Genomic DNA, 15,814 nt, shown 5'->3' on the forward strand with positions numbered 1-15,814 from the left:
ACATCCTATTAAAAGCTAACTGGCAAATTTCAGTCCAAGTATTGGTAGATACAAATAAACACACTCAGAGGCCATCATTCTACACAAGACAATAGAGACGGCAAGGAACTAATCCTTTATTCTGTCAGTCTCAGCTCAGTCAAAGTTGATGAGGGAAAAAGGGAAGAAAATATTATAAGTGCTCTTATTTACATCAGAAAGTAAGGGCACTCAGAGAATTATTTACCTATGCTACATTCTTTGTATTTTACCACAGGCACATGGCTTTTCTATGCAAATAATCAATATTTATGTATTTTACACAAGAAAGACTAAAGCAGCTAAGAGGCATTATAGCTCAAAAATTCTCTTTCCTACCTTGTTACCAAAAGAAAATTCAAACATTGCAGCAACAAAAAATAATAAGAGCAGCAAATATTCTTTTCAGTGACCAAATGCTACAATAACGGTTTTCCCTGCTTTAAAAACATTCAATCCTCACAACAATCTAGTTGGCAGGCATTAGTAACATGTCCACTTTGTAGATGAAAAAACTGAGACACAGATAAAGACAAAACTTAGGAAGTCTCAGAATGTAGATATTAAACTGAACTCCAAGGACTGTGTTCCTTTTTTTTTTTAAACTTTTATTTCCCCCCCAAATGTTAATGAGGCATTGATTTAAATTAACATTAATGATAAGTGTTTCAACTACCATATTTTCCAGCATATAAGATGAATGGGAGTATAAGACAACCCCCTAATTTTACAGTTAAAACATAGGTTTAGGCCTATATTTTCTGTATAAGACTATCCCCCAATTCTTGATCAGCTATTTGTAGTACACCCACTCTGATGATCTTTTAGACCATTGTATGTCGGGTTATACAGTACTGTAGCTTCAGCTACACACAGAATGTTCTATTACAGTACCTTTTAGCTCACTGAAGGTGCTCTAATACAGTCCATTCAGTTACTATGCATGTGTCCTGATACAGCAGCTTTGACTACACAGAACATTCCAGTGCTGCAACTGTATGTACCACAGTGAGCCAATCACAACAAGCAAAGGTTCAAAGGTTATACTGCAACAGACTTCCTCTCTGACTCCGGCCAATCTGAGCTTTTGACAGTATAGATTTGGGTACAGAACATTGTCTAATTTGCATGCATAAAAAGCCTGTTGGATTGGCTTAGTTAGAGAGGTGGTCCGAGCAGCCTTGCAGTGATTGGTGCAGGATCAAGTTGGAAAATTTGTTTTGTGGCAATATCCAGACAATTTTCATTTAGCGGTATATCGAAACATTTTTTGGGATATGATCGGCGTATAAGATGACCCTCTTTTTTCAGTTGACTTTTTTTTTTTTGTTTCAAGTCGTCTTATATGCCGGAAAATATGGTAAAATTCTTCATAAAACTGCCATGTAAACAAGGAATTTTATTTATTTATTATTTATTTTAAGAGAGTTTGTAGTGATAGGTACAGTCCTTTCTTAGGGCCTGCAAAGGAAATCTTTGGCAAATACATTGGATCTGTCTTGAGCAATAGCACAGCAAGTAAGATATTTGCCTTGTACTTAGCTGACACAGTTTTGACCCCCAGCACCCCATAAGCTCCTCCAAACCTGCCAAGAGGGATCCCTAAGTGCAGAAATTGGAGTAAGGCCTGAGCAGTACCAAGCATGCCCCTTAAAAGAAAACAGTTGACTTCATTTAGTGTCTGTTGCAATAGGTGGCTGAAGTGTTTGCCTTGCATGCTGCAGACCTCATGTGGTCTCCTGATCCAGCTAGAAGTAATCCCTATGCAGAGCCAGGAGTAAGCTCTGAGTATCACTGGGAGTAACTCCAATAACAAACAAAAACCCCAAATAACACATAAAATCCTACAACTCGCTACTGTGCCAAATGCTCAGCCTCACCACACTCCCACCAATCTCTACAGAAACTCCTAATTGCCAAAAAAAAAAAAAAAAAAAAAAAACCCTTCAAATAAACCGGCTTCATGGCTTATGTCTCCAGGGACTCTTTGGAGTGAGGGTGAGCACCTCCCATGTAGGGATAAGGGATACTTCCTCCCCCCCCCCCCCCATGCAAGCCTCTAGAAGTCCCTGTAGCCATGTCCACAATCTGGAGCTGGCCACCATGTCTAGTATCATATATTCATTAAAATCTCAAAAGAGAGGTCAACTACACTGTGAAAACTCATAAATAAACTGGTTTTAGAGCTGATCACAGAAGGACTCCAGAGGAGGGTCTGCCATTGCAGCTACTATATGATCTCATTGGCCGACGTCCCCAGATCCTCAAAAGTCTTGACTAGCATGGTTGCTTATGTGGCGGCATGACACCTCACAATTTTAATACTGACTTTCCAGTAGGAAAATACCAAAGTAGATGAGAAAATATCACAGAAGTCACATAAACTCGGGCTGGATTGATAGCGCAGCGGTAGTGTGTTTGCCTTGCACGTGGCTGACCCAGGACAGACCTTGGTTCGATCCCCAGCATCCCATATGGTCTACCAAGCCTGCCAGATGCGATTTCTGAGAGCAGAGCCAGGAGTAACACCTGAGTGTCACCGGGTGTGGCCAAAAACCCAAGGGAAAAAAAAAGCCACATAAGCTCAACAAAACCAACAACAGAGTGCTCCTCTGGCAAAAAAAATTGATAAACCTTCATACATTGAAGGTTTGTGAGATATAAACATTTTCACAAACTTTCTTTTAAATAAATGATTTTTTGATTATTCTATTATCATTTAGTTATAACAAGCAATATTAAATAATTTTTACCTGCCAAGGTCAATCTCAGGGAAATTGAGAAACTGGGTAAAATAGTAGAGGGAATATTACACTGGTTGGTGGGATTAGTTTTAGAACATTGAATACCAGAAATAAGTATATTATGAGGCCAGAGTGATAGTGCAGCAGTAGGGCATTTGCCTTGCATGCAGACGACTTGGAATGGACACAAGTTTGATCCCCAGCATTTTATATGCTCCACCGAGCCTGCCAGGTGCGATTTCTGAGCACAAAACCAGAATATCTCCTGAGCACCACCAGATGTGGCAGAAAGAAGAAGAAGAAGAAAGAAAGAAAGGAAAGAAAGAAGAAAGAAAGAAAGAAAGAAGAGAAAGAAGAAAGATAAGAAGAAGAAAGAAAGAAAGAAAGAAAGAAAGAAAGAAAGAAAGAAAGAAAGAAAGAAAGAAAGAAAGAAAGAAAGAAAGAAAGAAAGAAAGAAAGAAAGAAAGAAAGAAAGAAAGAAAGAAGGAAGGAAAAAGAAAGAAAGAAAGAAGAAAGAGAAGAAAGAGAAAAGAAAGAAAGAAGAAAGAAGAAAGAAAAAAGAAAGAGAGAGAAAAAAAAGAAAGAAGAGAAAAAGAAAGAATGAATGAAAGAAAGAAAAATGTATATTATGAGTAACTCTGTAAACCATGGTGTTTAAAATAAATTTATCTAAAAAAATAATCCATAAATTGTATCATCCTTAAATTCCAATGTAACTAATCTATATGTAATGCCAAATACATGCATACTCATAGATATAGCCATTCATGTATGCTTAAATATTTGTATATACATATATTATTTGCACATATATGTTTAGGAACATTGTGAGCAGTTCTGCACTATTTTGCATTTGGTTAACTGTTCTTAAATTGTCATTAAAAGAAAAAACAGGAACCTACAGAAGATTTTTTTTTTATTAGAAAACAAAATGTCCTTTCTGAGGAACAGAATCCAGAGAATTCATTACCTGTTCTGCTTGGTGCCTGGATGGCTGCAGGGTTTCTCTCCAGGGACCCCTCTGATGGACTCTCTTGGGAGTAGGGTCTGCCACAGCTGAGAACAGAGAGGTATAAGATGCTTAAACCATCAGAGGCATGTGCGAGTGTGTGTACTTTAAAAGAGAAAACCAAAACAAGTGTCTCTTACTTCCTTCTACTTGTTGGACAGAAAAATGATTTCTCCAAAAAAATAACAAAAAAAATTAAAAAGAATTTCTCTTCTTAGGTAGGGCTGTTACTAGACAGCTGATAATCATTTGTGTACATATATGAATGCTAATGGGCATTATATTTAACATGTGTATATTAAGGATGAAAGCCAGGGGCCGGGCGGTGGCGCTAAAGGTAAGGTGCCGCGGTTCGACCCCTGGTGTCCCATATGGTCCCCCAAGCCAGGAGCAACTTCTGAGCACATAGCCAGGAGTAACCCCTGAGCATTACCGGGTGTGGCCCAAAAACCAAAAAAAAAAAAAAAAAATGAAAGCCAATAAGCAGTAAGAGATGCGAATAGTATATATGCAATACATAATGCTAGTAGGAAGGGTATATGCATATATATAGATATTACTCTGCATTATATATTTAAATAAATATGGATGCTAATAGGCAGTACATATATATATATATATATAATTTTTTACAGAATGGTTAATACAAAGGGTAGAAAAATTCATTACTTTTCCACTCTCCTCCAAGAAATTTAGATTGTAGTTGAGATCAAACTACTAGCAAAATGTGACATTATTTAGAAAATCCTGGAACAGGCTGCTATTCATAACCTATTCTTAATAGTGATTTCAGAGGTGCCAACATGACATGCAATTGGTCAATTATCCCCTCCCAATGAACACCCACTGTATCTGCTTTCATGCCCAAAGAGTAAAAGGAAGGTTCTTGAGAGCTAGGCAATGTTCTTTCACAAAGGAGGACTGGAGGATGTGGGATATTTTTTGCTTTCGCAATAGTTTTCACTATTTAAACAATTAAAAACAGCCGCCACACCAATGGCCTGGCCAGTTTCCTCTCTCATTCATCCTGCTTAAGAGAACCTGTGGTTTAGATTTTAATTCTGCTTTTGCACCTGAGTTCCTTCCTTTTGTCTATTATCTTTCAGGTGTCTGTTAGTCATGCAACCAGAGATTACTTACCCTAAAGAGAAAGAAGCTTTTTATTTAATTTAGTAACTGTCTCCACATTTTCTTCATGAATCGGGCTTGTTTGTCAAGTGCAGATAAGCATTTTTAAGTGCGAGGGTCTCTTTATTCAAACACCTTTATTTTCAAGTATTAAAAAGCAGCACACAAACTTTTTCTATTTCTGAAATCCCATTAGTTTGATTCAGGGCCTCAAAATGTCAGCCAAAATTTTACAGAGTCAATTCATTTCAGGATTCTTTATTGCGAGATAATACTTAAAAGGAACATTTAAATTAGTAGTTTAAAGATACTCCCTTTGTTGCCATAAAAACAGCTTGTTTCATTGACACTGCTGTAGCCAACAGCCTATGCTTCAATGCCAAACCCCTTAAGTTCACAGGGGAAACCACAAGAATTAGTCGTGTGTTTCTGGAGCTCTCTGTGCCTACATGGGTGGCTGCCTTGAAGGCAATAATAAAACATGGTTTGAATTATAGATTTATAAAGCCCAAACAAATAAAACACACACACTACTGGATTTATAAACATTACTAAACAAGTAGGCAGTAAAATTCCCTTGTTTTCTTCCAAACCTCTTTTGTGAAGATCCCACTCCATTTTTTTTTTATTCTGCTCAGAATACACAAAAAAGGAAATAAAAAAGAAGCGGAAAAAAGCTGGGTGCCTGGTAGATGCTCCTAAAATTCTCTTCCTTTCCTCTTGGGACTCCATCCCAAAGTTTGGAGTTCTGCCGCAAGTCCAGTCTCCCCAGAAATACTGCAGACAGAGGTGATTAGACTGCACTGTGCTTCCTTCTGGCTCAGGATCACACCACAATGAAATGTTTCTTAAGGGTGTTTCGTCCGCCAAGGGCCAGATGCGGGGGCAGTTATTGGGTGTTAACCTACAGAAATGGGTTTTGTGGTCACATAAATTCAGAAAGCACTGGATTATACAAAAATCAGGAGGTTTTCTTTCACTGGGCTTCATGGAGCTTTTTATAAAGCAATGTGTGTCTTGATGCCTAAGAGGGAAGCCTGATATGCCTATTTCCCCTCAAAACAGATTACTTTCAGGGAAAGATGATGTTCATGGCCAACATAAATTGTTATTAAATAGCAATCAGTGAATAACTCTATGGCACTTTTTTTTTAATTTTCTGTTCTTATTTTGGGTATCCAGTATTGCTCAGGCATTGGTCACTCCTGGCTAAGTGCTCAGATGGTGTTGAGGATGAGACCAGGAGTTCCCACAAGCAAAACATGTATTTCAGGCTTTTTACTCTCCCTCCCAGCCCTAGCTTGTCATTCTGAACCTGAGCAAACATAACAAATATAACCTTCTTCCTAAAAATATGTATGGAGAAAATACACAGAATAAAAATAATAGTCTATAAAGTATTTTAAAATGACATTTGTGAGTTTAAACTAATTATATTGATCTGAGTCTATAAACTTACATTTGACAGTAGAAGACTCACATGCAACTAGTTAATTCAAATAGTAACTCCCTTCACATGAGGAAAGAGAACATTTGATTCGAGACAATTTGATAATTATACTTAAATACGCTTCCATTGTGACAGGATTGTTCTGGTTTAAGATCAATTATTCTGGATGAGCTTATTAGTGAAGAACAGTTCATCAGCAAGTAGGAACCTTCTTTCTTAGTGACCATATTACAAAATAATCATTCTCTCCAGGAAGGCCCATTTTCCTAATTTTCTGCTTTGTAATTCTATTCTAACAAGATAGAAAAATATAGATTTGGCTGAACTAACTACAGGGGCCCAAATGAGTCTAGCTATAATATATTAAAAAAAAAAGGTGTGGTGCTCACATTGAAAAAATTTTGAATAAAGGGATTACTAATTTAGGATAAAATACTCTTTGGATTGTCACAATCTCTCGAGAGAATGGAAAACAGTATTTTAACTAAATGTGAAATTATATCAATGACTTTATATAGTTTCACATTACCTTTCTAAATGCAAGGGGATAAAATGTACCATTATTTTATATCATCCCCAAGGACCAGCTGCATTGGGCCCATATGGTTTTGAAATTGTCTAGCAATAGAAAACCACAGAATAGAAAAAAATTCTCTTACTGAGTACTCAACACAAATCACATAATCCTGTACTTTGCCAACTACTCTGGCACACTTAGGCAGAACTGTGTGGCCTTGGAAGTGGGTGTTCCTGAGGGAAAAACCAATAAGAGTTTTATTATGAATTGCATATTCATGCTCAGCCTCAATCCTTACCTGCTACATAACACAGGTGGAGTCAGGAGCGGAGGAGACAGGTTGGGGGCACTCTGAGTGTAAGTCAAGGCCCTATGGGAGCCCAGGCCTGGCTTGGCAGTTGTGTCTGCAGATTCTGGAAACTGCACAGCAGAAATTTTGCTGACCGGACTGCTGGCTGGTGTTCCTTGGAGTGAGGAGCAGGGGGAGGAAAGAGGAGAAATTTTTGCTAGGGCACCTGAGGAAGAAAGGAAGAGAGAGCAAGTCAGGACACTGAGATGGCTCTGAAATGAAAATTTCCTCTTTTCAGTCCCTAAGGACCAGTGAGCCTGAGGAGGACCTAGGGCTGCTGTCCTGGGACTCTCTATCTAGTCACAGGATGAACAGTCCAAGCGTCTCCACAGTGAACATTGGGCCAAGTGAATCATCTGGAAAATCTTGGTGGTTATTTTGACAAATCTGGTGGAAGCCTGGGTGTCCTGCAGTTACTTCCGGAGGGGGGGATAAGAGGACCTCATCCCATTTCTTTTTTCCTCTGGAATGTATTCATGGGTTTGCCTTCACTTATAGGGTATATGTTTAGCAACCCAGGAGTGGCAACAGCTGTTGCCTAGACTCTAGAACATCCTGCCTGTATTGACAAGATTTAATTGCACTGACAAGATGTAAAGACAGAAATTTCATTGTTGAGTGCCCATGTTTTTTGGGGAGCAAGCCTGTTATCAGGAAAATTACTCTTTATTTTGGGGTGTGCAAAAAAGCTTGGACTGGCATCATTTCTGGAGGAATAATTAGAAAATGCCATCTCCTCTAAGTCAGATCAGACAACAAGTGTGAAGTGGAAATCTGAAACGTGGCCACACAGGCCCAGTGAATTTTTTCTTCACTATGAAGATAAGGCAGAGGCCTGAAGGGGCTAGAGCTAGAAAACATGAAAAAAGTGGCCTTAGAAGATATTTTCCTATCCCCTGAGATGCAGCCTAAGCCAGAAATAAAGAGAAGAGAGAAACAGCTTCTGGGTACCTGTGTGCTCACCATGTATTATGCTTAATATCCAAACACCCTACTGTAAAGAGGGGAAATAAAATGATTAAATCCATTTTCTGTTTCTCAGCACCCCAAGGGGGTGGAATGACCAGATGATCACAGCCTGAACAACCACTTAACCCACAGCTGGTTCATAGGCTCCCAACATCCTGTCCTCTCCAACATTTCCTTTATCACACCCAGAGGCATTCTGACCCACTGCAAGTAACAGGAGCTTGTGGAAAGGCTATGCAATATTTTTTTCTAATTGATATCTTTTTTTTGGGGGGGGGGCTTTGAGCAACATACTGCTGTGCTCAGGGATCACACCTGGACCTCTTTCATTGCCAGGGATTAAAATCAGGTTGGATGTATACATGAACAGCCTGTTACCTGTACTCTGGCCCTGAATTCTTTTATTTCAGACAGGAATAAAGAAACGTATTGGACAATCTGTCTTTAATACCAGCATAAATTTATTGAGCTTTAACATTTTTATAAAGGACACAGAGCATAGAAAATATGCTTATTGCTACTTGGGGTATTTTTTTAACAATTTTGAATTCTGGTTTATGCTTTTACAGTAGTTTTGCAGCAAGGTATTTTTAATTTCATGTAGATTTTATTGATTTTTATTATTTTCTAAATTTGTAAGCACTTTTATTTACAGTACTATTACTAATATTACTAGTAGGGATTTTATGGCACACGTTTCCAACCTTCTATCAGTGTCCATTTCTCTCTCCTTCCTATTGTTCCCTTTACCTCTTTCCATCCTGTGCCTCTCCCAATAAGCTATTTTGTTTTAAAAGATGAGAAACATCCTTTTTACTATCTTTTAATAGTCTGATGATAGAATCCAAAATCCACAGAATAAGCCTGTTTGAACTCTAAAAATATAAAACCATGAGAGGTCCAGTAACTTTCTTGGGGATGTCAGTGGGAGAATAGAGAAAGCCTGAGTGAGTTTGGCCTTCCTGATAAATGTGGCTTCTCTGTCCCCCAAACCCCACCCCATTCTGTGAGAGACCACTGGTTGGGCAATCCATGGCCATGCCAGCAATGGAACTGTACAGAACACTTTGGGGTCTTATTTTGATTTCACTTCTATTGAGATGGTTGAGCAATTTAATCCAAGACAATGAAAAATCTTCACTAAATATAGTCTCTTTGGCCAAATTAACATGAAGTAAACACTTTAAATTTTGTTTCTTAAAAATTGAGTAGAGGAGACAGACAAATATGAAATAATGGTGGACAGGATCCAAGGAGACTCAGGCATATTGGTGATGTTAAGAAAGGACAAAACTAAATATCCAAGTCAGAGTCAACAACAATGAAATCATGAATGAGGCCCAAACTTTACAAATTAAAGTTAAAAATGGGCCTGTTATCATTACATCAGACTGGTTTGGGTAGTAGTGGCATGGGACAGACTCTGTGAACATTCTGGAGGCAGGCTGGCACTGGTAGAGAAATTGGTGCTGAAATACTATATGTGTAAAACCATGCAATGGGGTAATTTTGTAAAGCACATTGCTTTAAATAAACAATTTTATAAAACTTAAGTCAACAGTGATGTAAAATTAAATATTTAAATTGAACAAAACAATAACAGAAAATTCTGTTTCTTATCAACCCACAGTGTATGGTGCTAAGTAGCCTGCTAAATACTAATGATTCAAAAATTTAGAAAATATGCCATTTCTTTAAATTTTGTTTGAGCGAAGTGTCAAAAAAAATCAAGTGCCTAGGAATCAAATTACCAAAAGAGGTAAAAGATCTAAACAATAAAAAATTCAAATCAATTAAGAAATTAAAGAAGGCATTAATTAAGGCAATGGAAAGACAGTCCATGCTAATGGATTGGAAGATTCATTGTCAAAATTACCATCTTATCCAAAATACTGTATTAATTAAGTGCAATCTCTTTACAAGTTCAGAAAACATTCTTCCAGGATTTAGTTAATAATAAAGTTAATGATAAAATTTGTGTGGAATCCTAAAAGACCCTGGGTACCCAAAACTATACTGCAAAATTAGACACTGAAAGACATCTTATTACCTAACTTGAAGTTGTTCTAAAAGCAATAGTGCTCAAAACAGCATGGTGCTGGAACAATGATATTTTCTGACTAATGGGTCAGAACAGAATAGCCAATGACAAGTTCCCAAGTTTATGTCAACTCATTTTAGACAAAGGAGTCAATAACATAAAATGAAATAAGGACAGCCTTTTCAACAAATGTTGTTGGAACAACTGGGTAACCACATATATGAAATTAATTCTAGATTCATATATTACACCTTACAAAAAAGACCAACAGATTATGAATAGCCACATGACAAAATGCTTATTATTTGGGAAGTCCAAATCAAGATGAGAATGAGATATTATCTTACACCAGTGAGACTGACACATATCAAAAATTCTGGGAACATCCTATGGGTGAGGATATGGTGAAAAACAAACTCTAATTCACTGCTGGTGGGAATGTAATCTTGTTCAACCTCTATGGAAAAGAGTATAGAAGGTTCTTCTGAACTCAGAATAGAGCTGCCATATGATCCAGCAATTTCACTTTTGGGAATTCTATCCTCCAGAGAGAAAAACATCATTCAAAAGGACACATTAACACCAATATTCTTCACATCACACACTACAATAACCAAGAGTTGGAGTCAACCTAGATATTCAACAATAAATGAGTGGATTGTGAAGATGTGCTACATATATACAATGGAATACTATATAGTTGTAAGGAATAATCCAATTAATCACTACAACATGGATAGTACTGAAAGATACCAGGTTAAATAAAGCAAGCCAAAAGAGGGATTTATATACGATGATATCACTTATATGTTGTATTTAGAAAAACTGCATGAGGAAATGCAATGGTTTAAATGAAGGTTGCCTATTTGCCTTATCAGTCCTATCTATCAGTCCCTGAGTGGAATAATGAGAATAAAAGAAATTGATAGAAGTAGAGAAAGACAGGTATGAAATAATAGGTCAAGGGTATTCATGAATACTGGTGGTGTTGTGGAGTGTCAGAACTAAATATTCAAAACACAGAGTCAACAATAAATTCATGAGACCCAGACCTTAACAACCAAACTTAAAAGATGCCTGTTAAGATAGAAGGCTGGGAAGGAGGTGGTATGGAATTGACTCTAGAATACAAGTGGTGGGAGGTTGACACTGATATTGGAATTGGTACTGAAAATTTTATGTGTAAAACTCAACTATGAATAACTTTGTAAATAATGGGGCTTTAATTTTTTAATTTTAAATAAAAAGATTAAAAAAAGAAACTGAGCAATGAAAGGGATCTGATAAAACTTTAGAGGGAAGTTGTTACAGTGAATCCATCTGTTTAATGCTGTAGATGTCTTTTGGTTTATTTTACTTGAACAAGAATCAGAGTATGCATGACAAATACATGTGTCTTTCCCTGCCCACAGAAAAATAGACAGACCTAATATTTTTCCAAACAAAAAACATATCTAAGTATATAAAATTAAAAAAAAGAATCAATATAGTAACTAATCTTTATCTTACAAAAAAATTTATTTTTGTTACGGGGTGAACAACATCTGGTGCTATTGTGAGGCTCTTCTGGTGCTCAAAAGTGATCCCTAGCATTGCTCAGGAAACTGTTCTTGAAGACAAAGATTCAAACCAGGGTTATTAGTATACAAAGTAGGTGGCTTAATCCTTGTACAATTTCTCTTGCCCCTTACATAAAATGTTCTATAGGAAAAGCTTTCAACTTTTGGTGAGAGCTATAATCATTGTAATTATACTAAAGGAATTTTATAAAATTTTAGGCACCTGGGGAGGGATGATTGCAAATGTAAAATGTATGAATTAGAGGAATGTAAAAGCAAATGACATGGAATAGCACTGCACTATCAGTGAATCCAAATGGAAAAGCAAAGCTTGAAATTCAAATTATACCTGGCTCTTTGTTTTGATGCCTTAATCAGAGAACTCTTATGGGATTTTTATACATGTTTTTGTTGTTCTTTTGTGTGTGTGTGTGTGTGTGTGTGTGTGTGTGTGTGTGTGTTTGGACCTCACAAAGTGGTACTCAGGGCTTACTCTTGGCTCTGTCCTCACAGATAATACCTGTCAGCTTAAGTGACCATATGGGGTACCAGGGATTGAAATCAGGTTGGCCACATGCAAGATAAACACACTACCAGCTATACTATAACTCCAGATCCCATCTATGTATTTTATCTCAGCAAATGCATAACACTTGGTTGGCTTACTATTTGAATGAATGCTGATTGGTTGAGCTGAAGGACACACTATTAACTTGAGGAGGTTCCACTGGAAAGGGGTGACTGTCTCTAAGAATTTCTAGTCTCTGATGTTGACTTGTTTTTCTGACTTCATTTCTCAGATGCCTTTCAGACTGTGATTATTTCCTCTACTCTTTGCCATAAAATGGGGCTCTTTGTTGGAAGTGATATCCATGGCAGAGAGAGCTCAGGCACTTCATGGCAAGAATTGGAGAAGCTCTTGCTAAGTCTGTGGCACCAATGTCAATAACCTGCTTTTCATCTTAAGACCAATAGTATGTCCTTGTCTGAATGGAAAATAATGTAAGGACTTGATTTTCTGTCTCCTGACATCTTCATTTATAAAACAAAAGACATGTAAATACATGTAATAGTGCAAATTGCAGCACATATTTAATTTATTATATATTTATATTTTTGGATCTCTCAAGTGGCTCCCCAATAGTAATTTTTGGACAAGTAGGCCAATTTAATGCTAGGATGCTTTTGTTGAGGCCCTGTGATACTGGAAAGCACCTGGGCATCATGGTACATCTAGAACTGTACCTGTCATTGCTCAGGGAACTATGTGGTACTGGAGATGGATCCTGGGTCAGGCACAAGCTATTAGTTATGCACCCTAACTTTTAATAACATTAGACAGATCTTTCAAGGTTCTGTGACCTATTTTCAATCTTAATTTTCCTGGAATAATAGAATAATGGGTCACCATAAAGGCTGGCTCCCCAAATGTAACAAGCTTAAAATTATTAAAATAATAACTATAATGGGGCCAGCACAATAGTGAAACGGTAGGGCATTTACCTTTATGTGGCTTACCAGGATGGACCTAAGTTATATCCATGGCATTCCATATGGTCCATACCAAGATCAATTTCTGAGTGCATAGTCAGGAGTAACCCCTGAGCATCACTGAGTGTGACCCAACCCCCACAAATAATAAATATGATAAAGTTTGAAAGGTGAAAATAATGTTGAAGGCATTGGCTAGAGATAACTACAAATGATTCAACAGTCCTGAGAAAAATCTGGTGTCTTGGTTTTGCTGGCCCCAGGTCAAATGCCTATACTCAAAAAGAAAGGGCCAAAGGAAAAGTGTTTTCTTGTTTTTTGCTTTTTTCAAATTTTTATTGTGACCAAAGTGCATTACAAATCTTTCACTGCATCATTTATGGAACATAGTGGCCATGAATGAGGGGCATTCCCACCACCAGTGCTGTCCTCCCTCCACCCCTGTTCCCAGTATGCATCCCATATCTCTCCTCTACCCCCTAGAATGCTAGTGCAACTGGTCTCCACTTTACAGCTTGTTGTAGATTGAGATCTATTCCACTGTCATTGGAGATAAAAAGGATAAGAAAAAAATTGGTGACAGCTACTAAAAAAAGAAAGAAGAGAGAGAAAAAAAAGAAAAGAAAAATGGAAGAAAAAAGAAAAAAATGGACCCGGCAAATAAAAATAAATCTCTAAATAATAACCACAAGAGTGAAAAAGAAAAAGTGGAAGAAAAAAAAGAGAAGGAAAATAAAGTCAAAAACTAACAAATCAAAACAAAACAAGAAAAAGTATGGGTGCTGGAGTGGTAGGATTTGGCGTTCCCCCCACTGTTTTTTTTTTCTTTTGCATAGGCACAGTAAGCATTGGGGAAGAAAGGGAATTCCCGTGGCCTAAGAGATTCAGGGTTTCTCCATCCTTGAAGCATACCATCATGGGATCAACCCCTGGTTCCATATATTCATTACCCCATCCCAAAGGCTTTTTTGTGATGCCAGGAAAGTTTCCTCTCTGTTGTGTGTGAGAAAATCAAGCCACTGTAGCTAGCGATCTTGGTATTGGCGCAGATTGTAGGTCAGGGTCTGGGATAGAGTCTCTAGGTTCTAGAGGTTCCTATCCATCGGAAAAGCGTTTTTAATGATCCCAATCTGTTGTCTTCAAGTTTTTCTAGTATGAAGTCATTAGGACATGAGAATGAACTTGGGACTAACTGTGAGATCTTGGCAAGTCATTTAATGTGTCTCTGTTTCATCATCTGAATCTCTTTCCTGAGTTACACAACAACAGAGAACACATAAATTCATATCTTAGCTCCTTTTCTTTCATATTATCATTGTCTCTCTTTGAATTTATACTTTTAAATGGTCTTTAAAATACCCATAAACTGTTACTTATGCATAAAATGTTTATTTTTCCAATTAATTTATTGACCACTTTTTTAAGTCTGACTTTTTCTGATACTACTTTTTTTTCCTTGTTATAGTACATTCATTATAAATTCCATTAGTGATGGTTTAGAAGGTGGCAATATTTTTGCTAATTGAAAAGACTTTGAGCTTCCCTTTCTCCTCACAAGGAAGATTTGCTAGGCACACAATTTTCAGTTGAGAACTTTGAAGAAAATATTCTAAGGTGCTCTATACCCTTTATGTTGGACCCTTCTGCTTTCAGGCGGACTGCTTTTCTTGAAAAGAAAATATGTACACACACATATCTATGTGATTTAAAAATACTCTTGTCTGGATATTTTGTAGTTTCCCTACTTTGTGCCCACATGTGGATTTTTTTAACCTTTATTCACTGCCACATTAAGATCATGTCTATCAGACTTTCCAATTTTTTCATCTCTTTTCTTTTATTTTGGTGGTGGTTTAGGTAGGCCAAGTCTATCAGTGCTTAGAGGTTATGTACAACTCTGTGTTCAAGGGAGATCTCTGTTAATGTTTGGGAAACCATACATAGTCCCAGGGATAGAACCAGGTTTGGCAGCATGCTAAAGACAAGTCCCTTACTTCATGTACTGTTATTCCAGCTTTCACCTGTATGTCTTGGCACTGTTTCTGGTTTCTAATCAGCCATTTAGGTAACATGTTAAAGATTTCTTTCCCTCTGAAATTTTTCTCCCTTATTCCTACATTTCCTGGATCATGTTACCAAAGAGTCTTTCTCATGAGAATTACATTTTGTGCCCTCATGCTTTTCATTATAGCCTTTATGTTGATTGTGTTCCCTATTCATCCCGAAAAATTAAAATAGAAAATTGGGCACAAAACCTTGAAAGATCTGTCTCATGCTCTAAAGTCAAAATATGTCCATCCCTCAGTATTACTAAAGCTGCTGCTTTCTGCTTCTTTCTTTCATTCTAGTGCAAGCTATTTTTGCATTTTGCTTTGACAGTGATTAGGGTTCTAAAGTCCAATTTGTTTGAGCACAATATACTGAAATCACTGTGCTTTCTTGAATGATGTATTATATCCTTACTTCTATAGGAAGCCAAGGAATCTTCTAAATCTAGAGCTATGGTAAGACCCCTTTCCTGTGGAGCACTCACAAATGA

General features: G+C 37.3%; 1 protein-coding gene across 1 annotated transcript in view; it reads right to left on the reverse strand.

The window, feature by feature from the left end:
- The window catches only part of PDE3A (phosphodiesterase 3A), a 337,733-nt gene that overhangs the window by 32,433 nt on the left and 289,486 nt on the right, over positions 1 to 15,814 (reverse strand). Inside the window, exons 6-7 of the mRNA XM_049782896.1 lie at positions 7,165 to 7,381; positions 3,733 to 3,818 (exon numbers count right to left, since the gene is read on the reverse strand). Of these exons, the coding sequence (XP_049638853.1) occupies positions 3,733 to 3,818; positions 7,165 to 7,381 (303 nt within the window). The remainder of the gene's footprint in view (positions 1 to 3,732; positions 3,819 to 7,164; positions 7,382 to 15,814) is intronic.

The sequence above is a fragment of the Suncus etruscus genome, chromosome 11 (assembly GCF_024139225.1).
Source record: "Suncus etruscus isolate mSunEtr1 chromosome 11, mSunEtr1.pri.cur, whole genome shotgun sequence".
Lineage (NCBI taxonomy): Eukaryota > Metazoa > Chordata > Mammalia > Eulipotyphla > Soricidae > Suncus > Suncus etruscus.